The sequence below is a fragment of the Onychostoma macrolepis genome, chromosome 06 (assembly GCF_012432095.1).
Source record: "Onychostoma macrolepis isolate SWU-2019 chromosome 06, ASM1243209v1, whole genome shotgun sequence".
NCBI classification, from domain to species: domain Eukaryota; kingdom Metazoa; phylum Chordata; class Actinopteri; order Cypriniformes; family Cyprinidae; genus Onychostoma; species Onychostoma macrolepis.
The window spans coordinates 32,726,193-32,743,895 of NC_081160.1; the positions used below are offsets into that span (position 1 = coordinate 32,726,193).

Here is a 17,703-nt window from a genome sequence, read left to right on the forward strand (position 1 = left end):
CCTGTCGACTTATCAAGCCACTGCTCCAGCTCATCCTCCAGCTACACACACACACACACACACGTTTGTTTCTGTGAATTGTGGGGACTTTCCATAGACTTCTATTACTTTTATACTGACCAAACTATATTTTCTATCCCCTAACCCTAGACCTACCCCTTACAGAAAACCTGTTTGCATTCTTACACTTTCAGATAAACATCATTTACTATTTTTAATCATTTTATTCCCTCATGGGGACCACAGGCCAGTCCCAACAATGTCAAAAATTTCCCTTGTGGGGACATTTGGTCTCATATACACACACACACACACACACACAAGGGACTCTCCATAGGCGTAATGGTTTTTATACTGTACTTACTGTATGTGCTATTGTCCTACACCAACCCTACACCTAAACCTACCCCTTACAGGAGACTACAGGCATTTTTAGATTAAAAAAAAAAAACACCATTTAGTATGTTTTTTAAGCCTTTTGAGTTACGGGGACATAGGCAGCGTCCTCATAAATCACCTTCAAATTGTAATACCTCTGTCATAATACAAATTTGTGTCCCCGTAAACCACATAAACATGCACACACACACACACACACACACACACAAACACACACACACACAAACACACACACACACTGAGCTGAAGACATACAGATGAACATCATACAGGTGTGTTTATTACCTTCGGCAGGTCCAGAAACAGGTGTTTAGAGGAGCGGATCACCGGCGTCTCCTTGCACACCTTACACTGCGGATTCTACAGGAGAGACAAACATCACAGTAAACACTACTGTAGAGTAAGAAATTAATACTTCTATTCATCAAGGATGCATTAACCTGATCAAAAGCGTCAGTAAAAACATTTATAATATTACAAAAGCTGTTCTTTTGAACTTTCTATTCATCTGTGAATCCTGAAAAATAAAATGCATCATAGTTTCCACAAAAATATTGTGCAGCACGATTGTTTTCAACATTGATAATAATCAGAAATGTTTCTTGATTATTTCGTCGCAGTATATTATGGGTTTTCCTTTGCGAATTTGGTCAAAATGAGGTGTATAATGTTGTACATTTTACAATATATTACAGAAGTTAAATATAACAGAAGTTATTTAGAATTGAAATAATATTTGTAAATTTTTTTTATCTATTTTTGATCCAATAAATGCAGCCTTGATGAGCAGAAGAATTTTTTTTTTCAGATTCTTTCAGATTTTTTTTAATAAATGTATAAAAAGATTTCACAGATTTGAAAATGTGTAGTTCAGATTGTAATTATCTATAAACCATTATATATATAGGCCTAATAATAATCATGTTTACTAACGTCAAGTAAGTAAACATGTTTTTTCAGCATCTCACAGTCAAACGCATCTATGTTCACATAGAAAAAACAATGGAAAAGCAGAATAAAAAACCTGTAAAGAACTACTACTGTATGTCTGATATTTCATGTTTGCATCAGCTATTGTTTTCACAGAATATTTATATTTAATAATAGTCTACTGGTGTTATACCTTCAGTCATTCTGAATTTAAATTACCTTGACTTTTGAGAATTTTTTTAAGCATTTTCCTCAAATTATTTCTGAACATATAATATGTATAAGACAAGTTTGTACAAGTTGTAGTATCTAGAATCGAGAAAAAAAAAAAAACAGATGTAATTTTTTTTGCCATATCGCCCAGCCCTAATTCTATGCTTCTTCAAATGCATCTTAAGACGTTTGTGTTCAGTGAGCGGCTCCTAAGGGACACGGCGGTCTGGAACCGTACCCTGAGCTCCACAGCGTTGATCAGACGACCACATTTATCACACTGGTCCCCGCGGGCTTCTGGGTAACGGCAGTGAGGACACTCGCCCTCCACGAAGCGATCGGCCAGAAAGCGCTGACAGCTGTCACACCGCAGCTGCTCGACCGTGTCCTCCAGCAGAAAACCCCGCTCATGCAGACGCCAGAAGATGTCCTGAGCGATCCTGGGGACCACAGACAATCATGCACTGTTTAAAACCTGCAGATCGTTTCTGGACACCTTTAGCCCTGCTGATATTGTGCCGGAGCTCAGTCAGGAGATCTCTGAACCGGCCAGAGAAGTGAAAAATAATGTAAATAATTCAATAATAAACATGCACCTTCACAGCCTTCGTTTATGAGAGTTAAAATATTTTGAAAATATAATTTAACATCCAAAATCACAAGTTGGCTTTCACTGAATCCTTTTACATAATAAAGTAAAAAACAAAACAACAACATTCAATTCATGCAAATGACATTTGTTAAAAACAATTAATTCAATAAAATAACATAAAAGAAACAAAAGAAAATAAACATTAATTCAATGCAAAATTAATCTGTAAAGTACTTTAAAAATAACTGTATGCTAAAGTGCTGTTCAATTTTATGATAAAAATAACATAAAAGAAACAAAAGAAAACTGTTAATAAAAAATAATACATAAACTAAATTAAATTCAAAATTTATTTTTAATACCCGGAGTGCACTAAAGTGCTGTGCAAATTTAAAATGATAAAATAAACAATATTCTCAAACAAAAAGAAACAAAAGCAAATAAAGTCAGTGAAAAACACAAAAAAAAAACATTAAACTAAATATTTTTTTATTAATTTATTTCTAATTGAAAATACATAAACTAAAAAAGTAATTGCTTGTTATGTCTTATGTCATTTATGTTTTTTTTTTTTTCCAAGCTATACAAAATTAATACGAGAAATGAAATAAAAATTAATTTTTATACATTTATTTCAATTAACATTTATTTTATTTCATGCAACGTATTATGGTTTTAATTTTAGTTTCAAAACACAAATAAACACTAAAAATTAATCTGTTGAAGCTGATGGTAACGTAAGGCCTGTTCTTACTCAGTCTGCTGCTCAGTGGTGGTGCGACCGAAGAAATCGAAGTCGATCTGGAACCACTGGTAGATGTCGGCGTGGACGGCGTGATATTTGTCGCAGATCTCTTGCGGCGTCAGACCCTCCTCACGAGCCTTGTTCTCCGTCGCTGTCCCGTACTCATCCGTACCGCAGATGAACAGCAGATTCCAGCCGCGCAAACGCCCGTATCTGCAAAGAAGGACAAAGGAGCGTTTATATGTGACGCCATGCATCGATAGCAGATATTGACCCTCGTAATGCATTCAAAATCTGTACACTATTTTCACATTCTGCGTGCTTTTGGACCTGAAAAATTATTATTTTATTAAACAGTCATAGCTTAATTTTTTCAACTAAAACCATATTGTATCTGATCAGTAACTTGAAAATGTGTAAACATTCTAAGTTTTGAATGTTACCGTGTTATTACTGCATTTACTCCCATTTTAATTAATTAAACATATATCAATATCGATGATGAAAAATCTTATTTGATTATATAATTGTATGAAATTTATAAAAACATGTAATCTAAAAATGACCAGTATTAAATATTTTGGAATCAATAATTTAATAAAATGTAAAACTCACGATTGCTCAAAAACAGTCCAAATTTATAAAACCTACATATTTATTGCTAACAAAAAAACAAACATCAAAACAAAATAAATATTACTCTGAAATGTCTTTAAACTAAATAAATTCATTTCACCTGCATAAACCTTCATTTTCAGATCAAAAAAAAAAAAAGTTAAATTTTTCAAACTGCAAATGTTTTGTCATTAGCACACATATTCATGTTTATCAACAAAAATTCAGTCTCAAAAGTGTACAAGATTTGGGGAAAAGGCCAAATATATTTCACAAACGTTTTTTGATACTAACTTAACTTTAAAGTAGTGATGTCAAACAATTAATTGCAATTAATCACATCCAAACGTTTTTGTTTACATAATATATGCATGTGTACTGTGTTTATTATATATATATATATATAAATACACACAAACAGTATATATTTTGAAAACATTCACATGTATATACATTTATATAACTACATTTTATATTATATATAAATATATTTGATATACAAACAACATTTTTTTTAAATATACACACATGCATGTGTTTGTATTTATACATACATAATAAATATACACAGTACACACTCATATATTATGTAAACAAAAACTTTAATTTTGGATTAATCGTTTGACAGCACTACTTTAAAGATTATTCCACAGAAAGTATTTTTGACACTTAATGGGTCAAAATGACGCAAACATTTTTAATAGTTATATCTCTACACGAAGAAATAATTGTAAAACATATGAAAAATAAAATAAAAATGAAAGCATTTGCAAAGTTTCATACTAAAACTATTGACTTTTTTGTCTTTTAGAAATGTTTACATATCTCTTCCGGGGAATAACGGACCCGAATGCATTATGAGGGTTAAATAAGTGAATGATGAATCCGAAAGCAGCGTTACCTGGCGAACACGTCGGCGCTGAGCACACAGCCGATGATGTTGCCCAGGTGTGGCACGTTGTTAACGTATGGCAGAGCGCTGGTGAGCAGCACGTTTCTCTTTCCTTCCTGAGGGAGACTGAGAAAAACACACAATCACATCACTGAGCAAACACCAGCTGACAGGGCTTTCATGTGCAGTAATGAGGTTATAGTCGTACATCGGGTGTTTCCTCTCTGTGACTGCAGGAGAAGATTTGAGTCCTTCAGACCAGACCTGAGCAGCTTCTTCAATCTCCTCCATGGTCATCACATGCTCGCCGTCTTCAGCCTGACAAACCACACAGTTAAACAGCGTACACGACAATCATCTGAACGACTCACTAACATCTCATGAACATCACACAAACATCTTACGAACATCTCGCGGACGTCTCACAAACATCTCGCAAATGTCTCACAAACATCTCAAACGTCTCACGAACATCTCACAAACGTCTCAAGAACGTCTCACAAACATCTCACAAATGTCTCACAAACATCTCACGAACATCTCACAAACGTCTTACAAACATCTCATGAACATCACACTAACATCTTACGAACATCTCGCGAACGTTTCAGAAATGTCTCACAAACTTCTCAAATGTCTCACGAACATCTCACAAACATCTCAAGAACGTCTCACAAACATCTCAAGAACGTCTCACAAACATCTTACGAACATCTCACAAACATCTCAAGAATGTCTCACAAACATCTTACGAACATCTCAAGAACATTTTACAAACATCTCATGAACATCATACTAACATCTTACGAACATCTCGCGAACGTTTCACAAATGTCTCACAAACATCCAAATGTCTCACGAATATCTCACAAACATCTCAAGAACGTCCCACAAACATCTCATGAACATCACACTAACATCTTACGAACATCTCACAAATGTCTCGCGAACATCTCACAAACATCTTACGAACGTCTCACAAACATCTCAAACGTCTCACAAACATCTCAAGAATGTCTCACAAACATCTCACAAATGTCTCACAAATGTCTCACAAACATCTCACAAACATCTCATGAACATCACACTAACATCTTATGAACATCTCGCGAACGTTTCAGAAATGTCTCACAAACTTCTCAAATGTCTCACGAACATCTCAAGAATGTCTCACAAACATCTCAGGAACATCACACTAACATCTTACGAACATCTCTCAAACATCTTGCGAACATCTCACAAACTTCTCGCGAATGTCTCACAAACATCTCATGAACATCACACTAAGATTGCACAAACATCTTACGAACATCTCAAGAACATTTTACAAACATCTCACAAACATCTCATGAACATCACACAAACATCTTACGAACATCTCAAGAATGTCTCACAAATGTCTCGCGAACATCTCACAAACATCTTACGAACGTCTCACAAACATCTCAAACGTCTCACGAATATCTCACAAAGGTCTCAAGAACGTCTCACAAACATCTCATGAACATCACACTAACATCTTACGAACATCTCGCGAACGTTTCAGAAATGTCTCACAAACTTCTCAAATGTCTCACGAACATCTCACAAACATCTCAAGAACGTCTCACAAACATCTCATGAACATCAAACTAAGATTGCACAAACATCTTACGAACATCAAGAACATTTTACAAACATCTCATGAACATCATACTAACATCTTACGAACATCTCGCGAACGTTTCACAAATGTCTCACAAACATCCAAATGTCTCACGAATATCTCACAAACATCTCAAGAACGTCCCACAAACATCTCATGAACATCACACTAACATCTTACGAACATCTCACAAATGTCTCGCGAACGTCTCACAAACATCTTACGAACGTCTCACAAACATCTCAAACGTCTCACAAACATCTCAAACGTCTCACAAACATCTCAAGAACGTCTCACAAACATCTCATGAACATCACACTAACATCTTATGAACATCTCGCGAACGTTTCAGAAATCTCTCACAAACTTCTCAAATGTCTCACGAACATCTCAAGAATGTCTCACAAACATCTCAGGAACATCACACTAACATCTTACGAACATCTCTCAAACATCTTATGAACATCTCACAAACTTCTCGCGAATGTCTCACAAACATCTCATGAACATCACACTAAGATTGCACAAACATCTTACGAACATCTCAAGAACATTTTACAAACATCTCACAAACATCTCATGAACATCACACAAACATCTTACGAACATCTCAAGAATGTCTCACAAATGTCTCACAAACATCTTACGAACGTCTCACAAACATCTCAAACGTCTCACGAACATCTCACAAACATCTCAAACGTCTCACGAATATCTCACAAACATCTCAAGCGTCTCACGAACATCTCACAAACATCTCATGAACATCACACTAACATCTTACGAACATCTCGCGAACGTTTCAGAAATGTCTCACAAACTTCTCAAATGTCTCACGAACATCTCATGAACATCACACACACATCTTGCGAACATCTCACAAACATCTTACAAACGTCTCATAAACATCTCATGAACATTTTACAAACATCTAACGAACATCTGACAAACATCTGACAAACATTTTACGAACATCTCACAAACATCTGACGAACATCACACTAACATCTTATGAACATCTAAAGAACATCTCACCATCATTTCACAAACATCTTGTGAACATCTTATGAACAACTAAAGAACATCTCACGAACTCCTCATGAATGTCACACAAACATCTCACAAACATCTGATAAACGTCAAAAACATCACAAGAACATCGCATAAACTTATAATGAACGCCTCACAAACGTCTTGCGAACATCTCACAAATGTCTCATGAAAAACAGATCAAATCAAGAACATGTCTAGGTCATATTAACATAAAAAAATTAATTATATTTTGCATAAAGAAAATTAAGTGTATTTTAGCTTCACGATGACCATATTTTGATTAAAAATAACATCTAATCTTCAATTTAACCCCCAAATTCTGTAGTAAAACATTATGAATATGAATATGAATACAAAACCCTGTCATAAACATGTCCAGGTCATATTTCACATCAAAAAGGAATAAATAATAAACAACATTTTGTATAAAGAAAATTAAGCCTATTTTAGGAAAATGGTGATATTATTTGCATGACAATTTATCAAAATGTATTATTTTAGGGGGAATAATGACCTGGACCTGCAAGTTTTGTAAGATTCATTACATTTATTTTTATGAGGGATAGACGGAGGATGAGGTGCTTAATTATAAATATTATAATTAATCATTAAGGATCTAAACTAAGGTAATTTTTTTATGCAAAATATAACTTCTTGTTTTTCCTTTTACTACTTTTACTAAAACTAAAACTACAAGTATATAAAAAATTGGTAATTGAAATAAAGCTGAAATAAAGATGCATAAATAGAAGTTAAAAATAAAAGTTACAAATATTAGAAGAAATTAATAACAAATAAAACATATTTAAGTTGAAATGCTAAATTTACCAAAACTTAAAAATAAAGTAAAAAATATATTACAAAATAAATTAAGGTATATAGACATATTAAACAAAAGCACAAAACAAAATTACTAAAATTTGACTGAATTTGAAGAAAACATAAAAATCAAATCAAATTCAAAAGATGCTTTAGTAGTATATAAATAATGCTGGGATTGCACCTCGTTGGCGTTGGTGGGACTGTCCCGGCGCTGTGTTTGTGTGGCCGGTTGTTTCTGGAGGAAAGTCTTCAAGGCTTCAACACCTTTTCCCTGCAGGACTCTTTGAGCGGCCGTCTGACACGCCTCGAGACCGCCGACCCGCTCGAACCAGCCGCGCACAGACCGCAGCTCACCTGCAGAGGAAAACCACGTCAGATACGAGTCCTGCAGTCGGAGCAGATTAACAGATGATTGAGCTCTTACCGGCATCAAAACCAGAGTCAGACAGGAGAGGATACAGCGCCGCCCACAGGACCACATCTGCAACTGACACGGCCTCCTGAAACACATCAGGACTCAATGAATTACACATCAGCGGCCGCATTCACGAACATCTTCTAAAGTAGTGTTCCTCAACGGGGGCGGTACCGTGTCGCTTCTAGACTAGCCGGTGTATCATTTCCATAGCGACTCTTTATTTTAGTGTTCGCTCGGCTTTCTGTAGCGCAGCTGATGAACTTCCCGTGAAACCAATATGCATGAGATGCTTTTTCTTGTTTAGAAAAAATAATATAAATGCTTTTTGTTCGCTGATTGACAAATTTCTAGTTTATTCTCTAGTTTAGAGTTTATTCAACGCACATAAATATAGCCTAATTTATAATCACGAGCCTTTTCTTCATAATATTTCAAGTCCAGTCAAATCAAATGTGTCATGAATGTCATTTGCCATTCAATGTTATATATGGATTAAAATACATGCTTTTAAGATATATAAGAATATACATATATTATAAATAAAACATAGCCTTTACCACCATTCAAAAAAGGTCAGTTTTGAAAATGGTTTTGAAACATTTATTTAATAGAACGTACAGTAAAAACAGTAAATCTACAATTTGAAAGAACTGCTTTCTATTTGAATATATTATTAAATGTGTTTTCCTTTCATGCTAAAGCTCTGTTACTCCAGCTTTCAGTGTCACATGATCCTTCAGAAATCATGCTGATTGTTGCTCAAGAAATTTTTATTATTTGTATTATTATAGCTGGCACACCACTAGTGTTGTTAAAAGACCCGGTACAGAAATGCAAAGGTATTCACGGCAGCCCGTCAAAATAAAAGTTTATCTTAAAGACATTGTGCCAGAAATATATTACTATTATTTAGTAGAATGTATGTGATACTATTACTACTGTTGAAAAAAAATTATATTTATTTTGAAAGAAATAATCACACAATATTTCTTCCATATTTTAATTTTAATAGTAAATCCCCTTTATTTACCAAAAAAAAAAAAGTTTAAATTTCATTAATTAAAAGACAAGTTAAATTTGGGTGAAACTTTACTGTTTTTCATACTTTTATTACTTGCGGAAAAACTTGAAACACAATTTAAATAAGTATAAAGAATGGCATTGATTTTTGTACATTTTATTTTTGTTTGACTTTATTATTAAAAATAGTGTGTTTTTTAATTAGCATGTGGTACCGAAATTGGTACCGAGAACCGTGGATTTTCACTGGTATCGGTACCGAATACTGAAATTTTGGTACCGTGACATCACTACACACCACAACGACAAAAAAGCTAGATTTGAAATTTAATTGATAATAACAAAAATATAAATTTAATTGATATAAGAAAGATATAAATCAGGACTGCACTAAAATAATAACTATTATGAAAATGAGAAGCATATCTTTCTACAACCCCAATTCCAGAAAGGTTTGGACGTTTTGTGAAATGCCATACGATCAAGAAAATGTTATGTGCTCATTCTCTTCAACTTATATATTTAATTGACTGAAGTACAAAAATAAAAATATCATATGTTTTTATTTAATGTTTTAATTTTATTTTGTAAATATAAACTAATTTTGATGGCTGCAACACACTCCAAGATAGTTGGGACAGAGGCTGTTCCACATACAACTTTCCCTTTAATTACAATGTTTAATTGATTGGGAATTGAGGATACTAATTCTTAAAAGTTTTGTGAGCTAAATTTTGCCCAATCTCACTAGATACAAGACTTCAGATGCCCATCAGTCTGTGGTCATAAAATTGATAGCTTTCTCTTTGAGTAACAGCGATTCAAGTTGCATTTCTTGATGCAGCAGCAGACTGTGTTAAGTGAGAGTGGTTTTCTGAAGTACTCCTGAGCCCATGAGGCTATATTTAATACCGCAGCATGACGGTTTGCCACCTGAGGGCTCAAAGATCATGCAAATTCACCTGAGGGTTCCTGCTTTGCCCTACAGACTGAGATTCCTCTGAATTCCCTGAATCTTTCTACAGTATGGTAGTTAGTGAAAGACCTAATTTCTTTGTGATTTTGCATTGAGAAATGTGATTTTTGATTTGTTTGGCACAAAGTGATGAGCCATGACTGAAACTGAGATTATCCTTTTATACCCAAACATGACACCCATAGTTCACCTGCTTACTGTGAACGGTTTCAAAATAGTTTAATTTGGAAATTCTACAGCCTTTTCATTTTTATTTCGCCTCTGTCCCAACTTAATTGGAGTGTGTTGCAGCCATCAAAATCGAAATTTGTTTATATTTATAAAATGCATTTATGTTGGTCAGCAAAAAACATTGGAAATATTTCTTTGTACTTCTGTCAGTTAAATAAAAGTTAAAGAGAACTAACAAATCACAGGTTCTTGATTTTATTGCATTTAACAAAACATCCCAACTTTGGGGATGTATTTGTAAGCAAACTTTGAAATATTGTCACAGAATTTATGAGATATAGTAAAAGAGGGTTTTGTATTTCTTCCATTTGCAAGTGTAAATGTGGTTTACCCACCAAAATTACCATGTCTACCATGTCAGAAAAAAAAGGAAATTCAATATATTCTAAAAAAAAAAAAAAAAAGGGGTATTTTTTTTTTTAAACCAAGGAATAAATATCGTTTTTTTTCACTGAAAGCTAATTGAAAACATCCATACATATTACAGCAGTAAAGGTGTTCAGAAAAAAACAGAAGAACAAACAAATCTTTTTTTTTAAATGGCTCTGTGGATATATTCTAAACAGAATATATATATATATATATATATATATTTTTTTTATCAAGTCTCTTTAAATTTGGGGCAAGGTATATCAGATCTCAACATCATTGAAACTCATCAACATGCTCAATAACTAAGCTTAAATTATATATGTTTACATTGTTTTTGTTGTGCATCAATTTAAACTAAACAAAATTAATCTAGAGTGCCATGCAAAATAAATGATACTCTAGCTGAAGTGTGAGTTTAAGTTTTATTGTGATGTCCTCAAGATTTGTACCCAAGAACAAACATGCAGAGCGACCTGAGAAGTCTGATTTAAGAACGAATGATGGGGAATCGATCAAAAAGACAAACAGATCTGTCATAGGACTTACTCTCAGTGCTGTATAACTGACTGATCATCATGATTTCATCAGACTTGAGTCTCTCTTTCCATTCACACACTATAAAGAACGGCTAATTGCTGCCATCTAGTGTCTCAAAACCGCGACTGACAATAAAAATAACCTCGGAGGACAGCGTTACATTTAACTTCTGAGAGATGGACAGAACCACAGGTTCCAGATTAAAAAATAAATAAATAAACATAAACAGAATAACATATAACAATTAATAATTCATGTCCATGTTTTTTTTAGTCATTAATTATTGCAAAATAATCCGGTCCAAACCAGATCTGTTGTTTAGGGCTGTGTTGTTGGAATTTGCAGAATGTTTTTCTTTCTCTTTTGGTTTATTTAAGGGTTTATTTTGTTATGAGGACTGTGTGTATTACTACACCATCAATCTTTTGCACTTTTGAAAAACCAGAAGTAAACATCAGTTCTGTAAGATATAGGATGATTAGGCCTATTTTTTATGTTACCTTAAAATTACATTGACTTAATTTGATTTAAAAAGCACCTGCTGTAGCATCTTTGTTTTACTCGTTGCACTAAACATTATTTGATTTAACATTTTGGATGTATAGCCAATGTTATTTAGTTTCACTGGTAAAGACCTTTTTTTCTTTATACCAAATTTAAAAAACAAATGCTGAATGCTGATTAAGTAACATCTTTGTTTGAAGTGTTGAATGTGTTTTGATTGTGTTGTTTGGATTGAGGAACTATGCAGTTGTTGCCTTTAAAATGACATGGTTACAGTTAATGTTTTCATTTAAGGCCAGTTTATCGATTCAACCCAATTTAAAAACAAAAGCTAAATGCTTTTGTCAGTACCTGTGTTTGTATTGAATGTAGCCTACTTACTGTGCAGTTACTGCTGTTAATTTCAGATGGTTACAGTTATTTTCAATAGCCAAAACCCAGTTTGGCCTGTTAAATACCAAATAAACATCTTGTTTATGTATACTTTCATTCTTTCTTGTTTGTTGCTTTGATAAAAAAAAAAATCAGAAATCGGTATCGGTATCGGCCGGTTTGCTTGTAAAAAAATCGGTATCGGAATCGGCCATGAAAAATCATGATCGTGCATCACTAATTGTTATGAGTTTATTGCATTTATTTTGAGTCCTATAGGAATCCATAAAAATAAAATGGGTGTGTGTATGTATTTCTATGTATTTTATATATATATATATATATCTCTAGAGTACGTCAATATTATATATATGTAAAAAAAAAAAAAAAATAATAATATATATATATATATATATATATATATATATATATATATATATATAATATATATATATTTTTTTTGTCATTTATTATTGCAAAATAATCTGGTCTAATCTGGAATAACCAGATCTGTTGTTTAGAGCGTGACGACTGTGTTGTTGGAATTTGCTTAAAGTTTTTCTTTCTCTTTTGGTTTATTTTGAGGCTTTATTTTGTGATGACAATAAGCTGGGTGCATCATTACACTGTTATCCCTTAAACGTTCTCATGAGTTTATTGTATGTAGGCCGCTGAGTGTTTATGATGAACTGGACTCACTGCAGCAAGGAACGGTGTGTTTTTCTTGCTCAGACTCTGTTCCAGCCAGTTCAGCGGCTCCTTCATCACAGCGGCCGCTTCGACACGCTTCCCCTGCAGCGCCACCATGTGGAGAGACTGCAGCACTGCAGGCTGAACACACGCATTATAAATCAATCTCTTTCTACAACACTCAAACAAATACTTACATTTAAGATTTATGTATTTGAATTGCATGTAAAAATCCCAATCATTTGGGTTACACAGTTTTAACAAATAAACATAATGTGATGCATATTTGTCAGTCAAAATCAATAAATCAGGTCAGATTTCTGTAATCGTACTAATAAACTAAATGTGTTTTATATACACAATGACCGTATATATATATATTTGTGCTGTCAAACGATTAATCATGACTATTTCCATCCAAAATAAAAGTTTTTGTTCACATAGTATATATGTGTGTACTGTGTATATTTATTATGTATATATAAATACACACACATGTATGTATGTATATATATAATATAAATTATATGAATATAAATATATACACTTAAATACATACAAAATATAAACTGCATGTGTGTGTATTTATAAATATACACAGTACACACACACACATATATATGCAATTGTTTTCATATAAAATATGATTATTTAAATAATAATATTTAAATATAAATACAGATTTAACAAATATTTAAATATATATATATAAAATATATGGATAATTTATACACACACATTATATACAGTACATATATATTAACATAGTTAAATATATATTTACACATTTAATATGAATATTTAAATTGATACATTTATCGATTTGAATATTGCTTGTCATATTTTAATCATCTTTATATTTTTAAATTAATTTTAAATTTAACTTTTCACAATGAACTGATTTATGCTGTTTTTGAGTCAATTTGAATGTAAGCATTTTGAAAGTACTATTTTTATATATATATATATATAGACGCAAATAGTTAATAATAAATTATGGCACGATTTTCTGAATACAGAAATCTGACCTGTTTCATTTATGTGTGACTGACAAACATGCATCACCTTGAGTTTATTAGTTAGTTTATGTTTACACCGTTAAAATGAAGATGCATGGAAATTTAATACACAATTAAAGTGCATAAATCTTATGCATAAAATCTTTTTTTTTTTGAGTGAAGACATGCTGGTCACACCTTGGTCCTGGAACCTAAACCTGAAGTGATGGAATGTTTCTGATCAGAACGTTGTTCTGCTTGTTCATCCGTCTTGTGTGAACATGCAGAATTACAGGAAGTCCACAAGTGAAACTAATCCTGAACGTGTTTGATAAAGTGAATCTGATAAACGAATCAGTGTGCTTAACCTATTTTATCTGATGCAGTTATTGTAAAACTGTCTTTTGCATGCAACACATTGTGCTGTATATGTAATCTGTTGCAGCTACCTAATTATTGTAACAATCTGTGTTCTCATATTCATCATTAATCTTCGTGACAGTCACCTGTAAATTGGTTGCTTCCCATTCCAGCCACTGATTAGTTGCGTCAGTCGCCTTCTGTCCGCTGATATCAAACAGGTATCTGTGGAGACATGCAAAACCACCATTGTGACTTTGTGAAATTTGTTTGACATTCGATAGGCTTTAGTTATGGGTAATGGTTAATGGTTTGTGCATTAAAATGATTTGATGACCAACAGTTCTTTTTACTGTTATGTACTGTATATAATCATTTCAATACACTGCAGATGTGCACACAGAGCAAAGTGACTATAAAATGGGTTTTTAATCGATGAACTTCAGTCTATAGACCTGTTTATCTGCATTACCTCCAAACAGGACGAGCCGGCTCTGATGTTAAGGGAGCAACAGTTTTGTTTTTCAATGCTTTCATTGTTAATTGTTGATTTTTTACTTCCTCTTTTGGTCGTTATCCACAGGTATGTGTTATTTTTCCTCAGGGCATGCATTTACATTTTATATGGAGCCACAGTTTCATTTTGCTGGTAATTACTAGCTGTGCATTTACTAGAGACTAGAGATATTATTTTGTGTACGTCTACACTTGTGAATTGTTTTTAATAGAATAAAAAATGAAATTCACCTTTTTTGCACTAGTTGTGACTCGACATCTCGACATGATTTTGTGAAATTAACAACTGATTAAATAAAAGAGTATATTTGCATGAATATCGTGACCTCAGACTAGTAATACTGGGTGAACTTTAAATCTGTCAACCCATTCTGAACATATTTATTTATTTAATAAAAAAGTTTCATGTAGATGGTACAGTGCAATTTATTTGGTTAAATATTGAAAAATTTGACCTACATAGCAAACGGACACACCACTTTTTAAAGCAATTACATTTTTAAAATGCATGCATATGTATAAAGCCATTATTCATTTATATTTTATATATATATATATATATATATATATATATATATATGTGAATGCAATTTAAAAATGTAAGTAGTTAAAAAGCGTGTTTGCTATGTAGGTCAGATTTTCAATATTCAATAAATTGCACTGTGCCATCTATATATATATATAAAAAAAAAAAAAAAAAAAATATATATATATATATATATATATATATATATATATATAATATAAATATATATATATATGGAAATTATTAAGTTGATCAAAAAAAAATTAAAGAAATGTAAAATAAAAATTTAAAAAAATATTACAGACATTTACTTCACAATAAAAATGTCTTCATCAAAGTGTAATAATTATAATGTAGTGTGCGGTCGGTCCAGCACTCACTGGCAGATGCTGTTGGGGCTGAAGAGATGCTGACCGTCGGGTAACAGCAGGACGGGGAACAAGGGGTGAGAGAAGTGAACGACCGCTTTCTCTGTTAGACAAAAACACAAAGAAACATGTAAAAAGCGCAAAAAACACTCTGAGCAAATACACCCACACAAAAGCACTCAAATGTACCACAGTAATAAATACTATAGTACTGTGGTATTACCATAAATACAAAAATGTGACCCTGCAGCACAAAAGCAGTCATAAGCAGCACAGCTATATTTGTAGCAATAGCCAACAATACATTGTATGGCTCAAAATTATACATTTCTCTTTTATGCCAAAAATCATTAGGATATTAAGTAAAGATCATGTTCCATGAAAATAATTCGTAAATTTTCTACCGTAAATATAACAAAACTTAATTTTTGATTAGTAATATGCATTGCTAAGAACTTCATTTGAACAACTTTAAAGGTGATTTTCTCAATATTGTTGTTATATTTTTTGCACCCTCAGATTCCAGATTTTCAAATAGTTGCATCTCAGACAAATACTGTCCGATCATAACAAACCATACATCAATGGAAAGATGATTTATTCAGCTTTCAGATGCAGTATAAATCTCAATTTTACAAAACTGACACTTATGACTGATTTTGTTGTCCAAAGTCACATATATGGGATATAGTACTATGATGTTATATACTATGGTACTTTTTTGTTTGCTATATTCTTTGACAGCTGCATTACTATCAAAAGCATGCTATTATCAGTCAGACTGAAACTAACAGACTCGATATCTGGATTATAAGGAGCACAAACAGCAGAAGATCAACAGAAAGTTCTCTCACCCTCGTGGCTGACCGCTTCTATGTCACATTTCACTCCATTGAGGTCCAGCGACGCAAGCACTTTAATACAGTGCGGGTTCCCGTCGGTGATATACAGCTTCATTTGACCCTCTGTCACTTCACGACGCTCCTGAATGAATCTACTTTGACAGATCAGACAGACACACCGAGAACAGTGAACACCACCGGTATACGTTTCGAGTATTTACGCTGATGCAACCGTGCGTCAAACCACGTGGCCGCGTCAGAGGAAATTGTAGTTTTTAATCGTCGCTCGTTCTTCTCAACCGCCGTGAATTCTTGCTGGCGGAAACTACAATACCCATAATGCAACAGTGTAGGCGTGAACCTTCCGTCATGGCAGCGTTAAGTTCATTGTTTTAATAGAATAAAAATGAAATTCACCTTTTTGCACTAGTTGTGACTCGACATCTCGACATGATTTTGTGAAATTAACAACTGATTAAATAAAAGAGTATATTTGCATGAATATCGTGACCTCAGACTAGTAATACTGGGTGAACTTTAAATCTGTCAACCCATTCTGAACATATTTATTTATTTAATAAAAAGTTTCATGTAGATGGTACAGTGCAATTTATTTGGTTAAATATTGAAAAATTTGACCTACATAGCAAACGGACACACCACTTTTTAAAGCAATTACATTTTTAAAATGCATGCATATGTATAAAGCCATTATTCATTTATATTTTATATATATATATATATATATATATATATATATATATGTGAATGCAATTTAAAAATGTAAGTAGTTAAAAAGCGTGTTTGCTATGTAGGTCAGATTTTCAATATTCAATAAATTGCACTGTGCCATCTATATATATATAAAAAAAAAAAAAAAAAAAATATATATATATATATATATATATATATATATATATAATATATATATATATATATATATGGAAATTATTAAGTTGATCAAAAAAAAATTAAAGAAATGTAAAATAAAAATTTAAAAATATTACAGACATTTACTTCACAATAAAAATGTCTTCATCAAAGTGTAATAATTATAATGTAGTGTG

The 17,703-nt window shown here is 32.7% G+C and overlaps 1 protein-coding gene across 2 annotated transcripts in view; it reads right to left on the reverse strand.

The window, feature by feature from the left end:
• mars1 (methionyl-tRNA synthetase 1) overlaps positions 1-16,857 on the reverse strand; it is a 29,265-nt gene extending 12,408 nt beyond the window's left edge. Inside the window, exons 1-12 of one of the 2 annotated variants that reach the window (XM_058778717.1) lie at positions 16,649-16,857; positions 15,807-15,897; positions 14,531-14,609; positions 13,036-13,167; positions 8,331-8,406; positions 8,088-8,260; positions 4,595-4,704; positions 4,396-4,512; positions 2,889-3,092; positions 1,781-1,982; positions 685-759; positions 1-41 (exon numbers count right to left, since the gene is read on the reverse strand). The exon at positions 1-41 is cut by the window's left edge and continues 130 nt beyond it. In XM_058778717.1, the coding sequence (XP_058634700.1) occupies positions 1-41; positions 685-759; positions 1,781-1,982; positions 2,889-3,092; positions 4,396-4,512; positions 4,595-4,704; positions 8,088-8,260; positions 8,331-8,406; positions 13,036-13,167; positions 14,531-14,609; positions 15,807-15,897; positions 16,649-16,751 (1,403 nt within the window). In that variant the 5' untranslated portion in view covers positions 16,752-16,857. The remainder of the gene's footprint in view (positions 42-684; positions 760-1,780; positions 1,983-2,888; positions 3,093-4,395; positions 4,513-4,594; positions 4,705-8,087; positions 8,261-8,330; positions 8,407-13,035; positions 13,168-14,530; positions 14,610-15,806; positions 15,898-16,648) is intronic. The other variant, XM_058778718.1, reaches the window with a different exon arrangement.
• Positions 16,858-17,703: the final 846 nt, after the last annotated feature.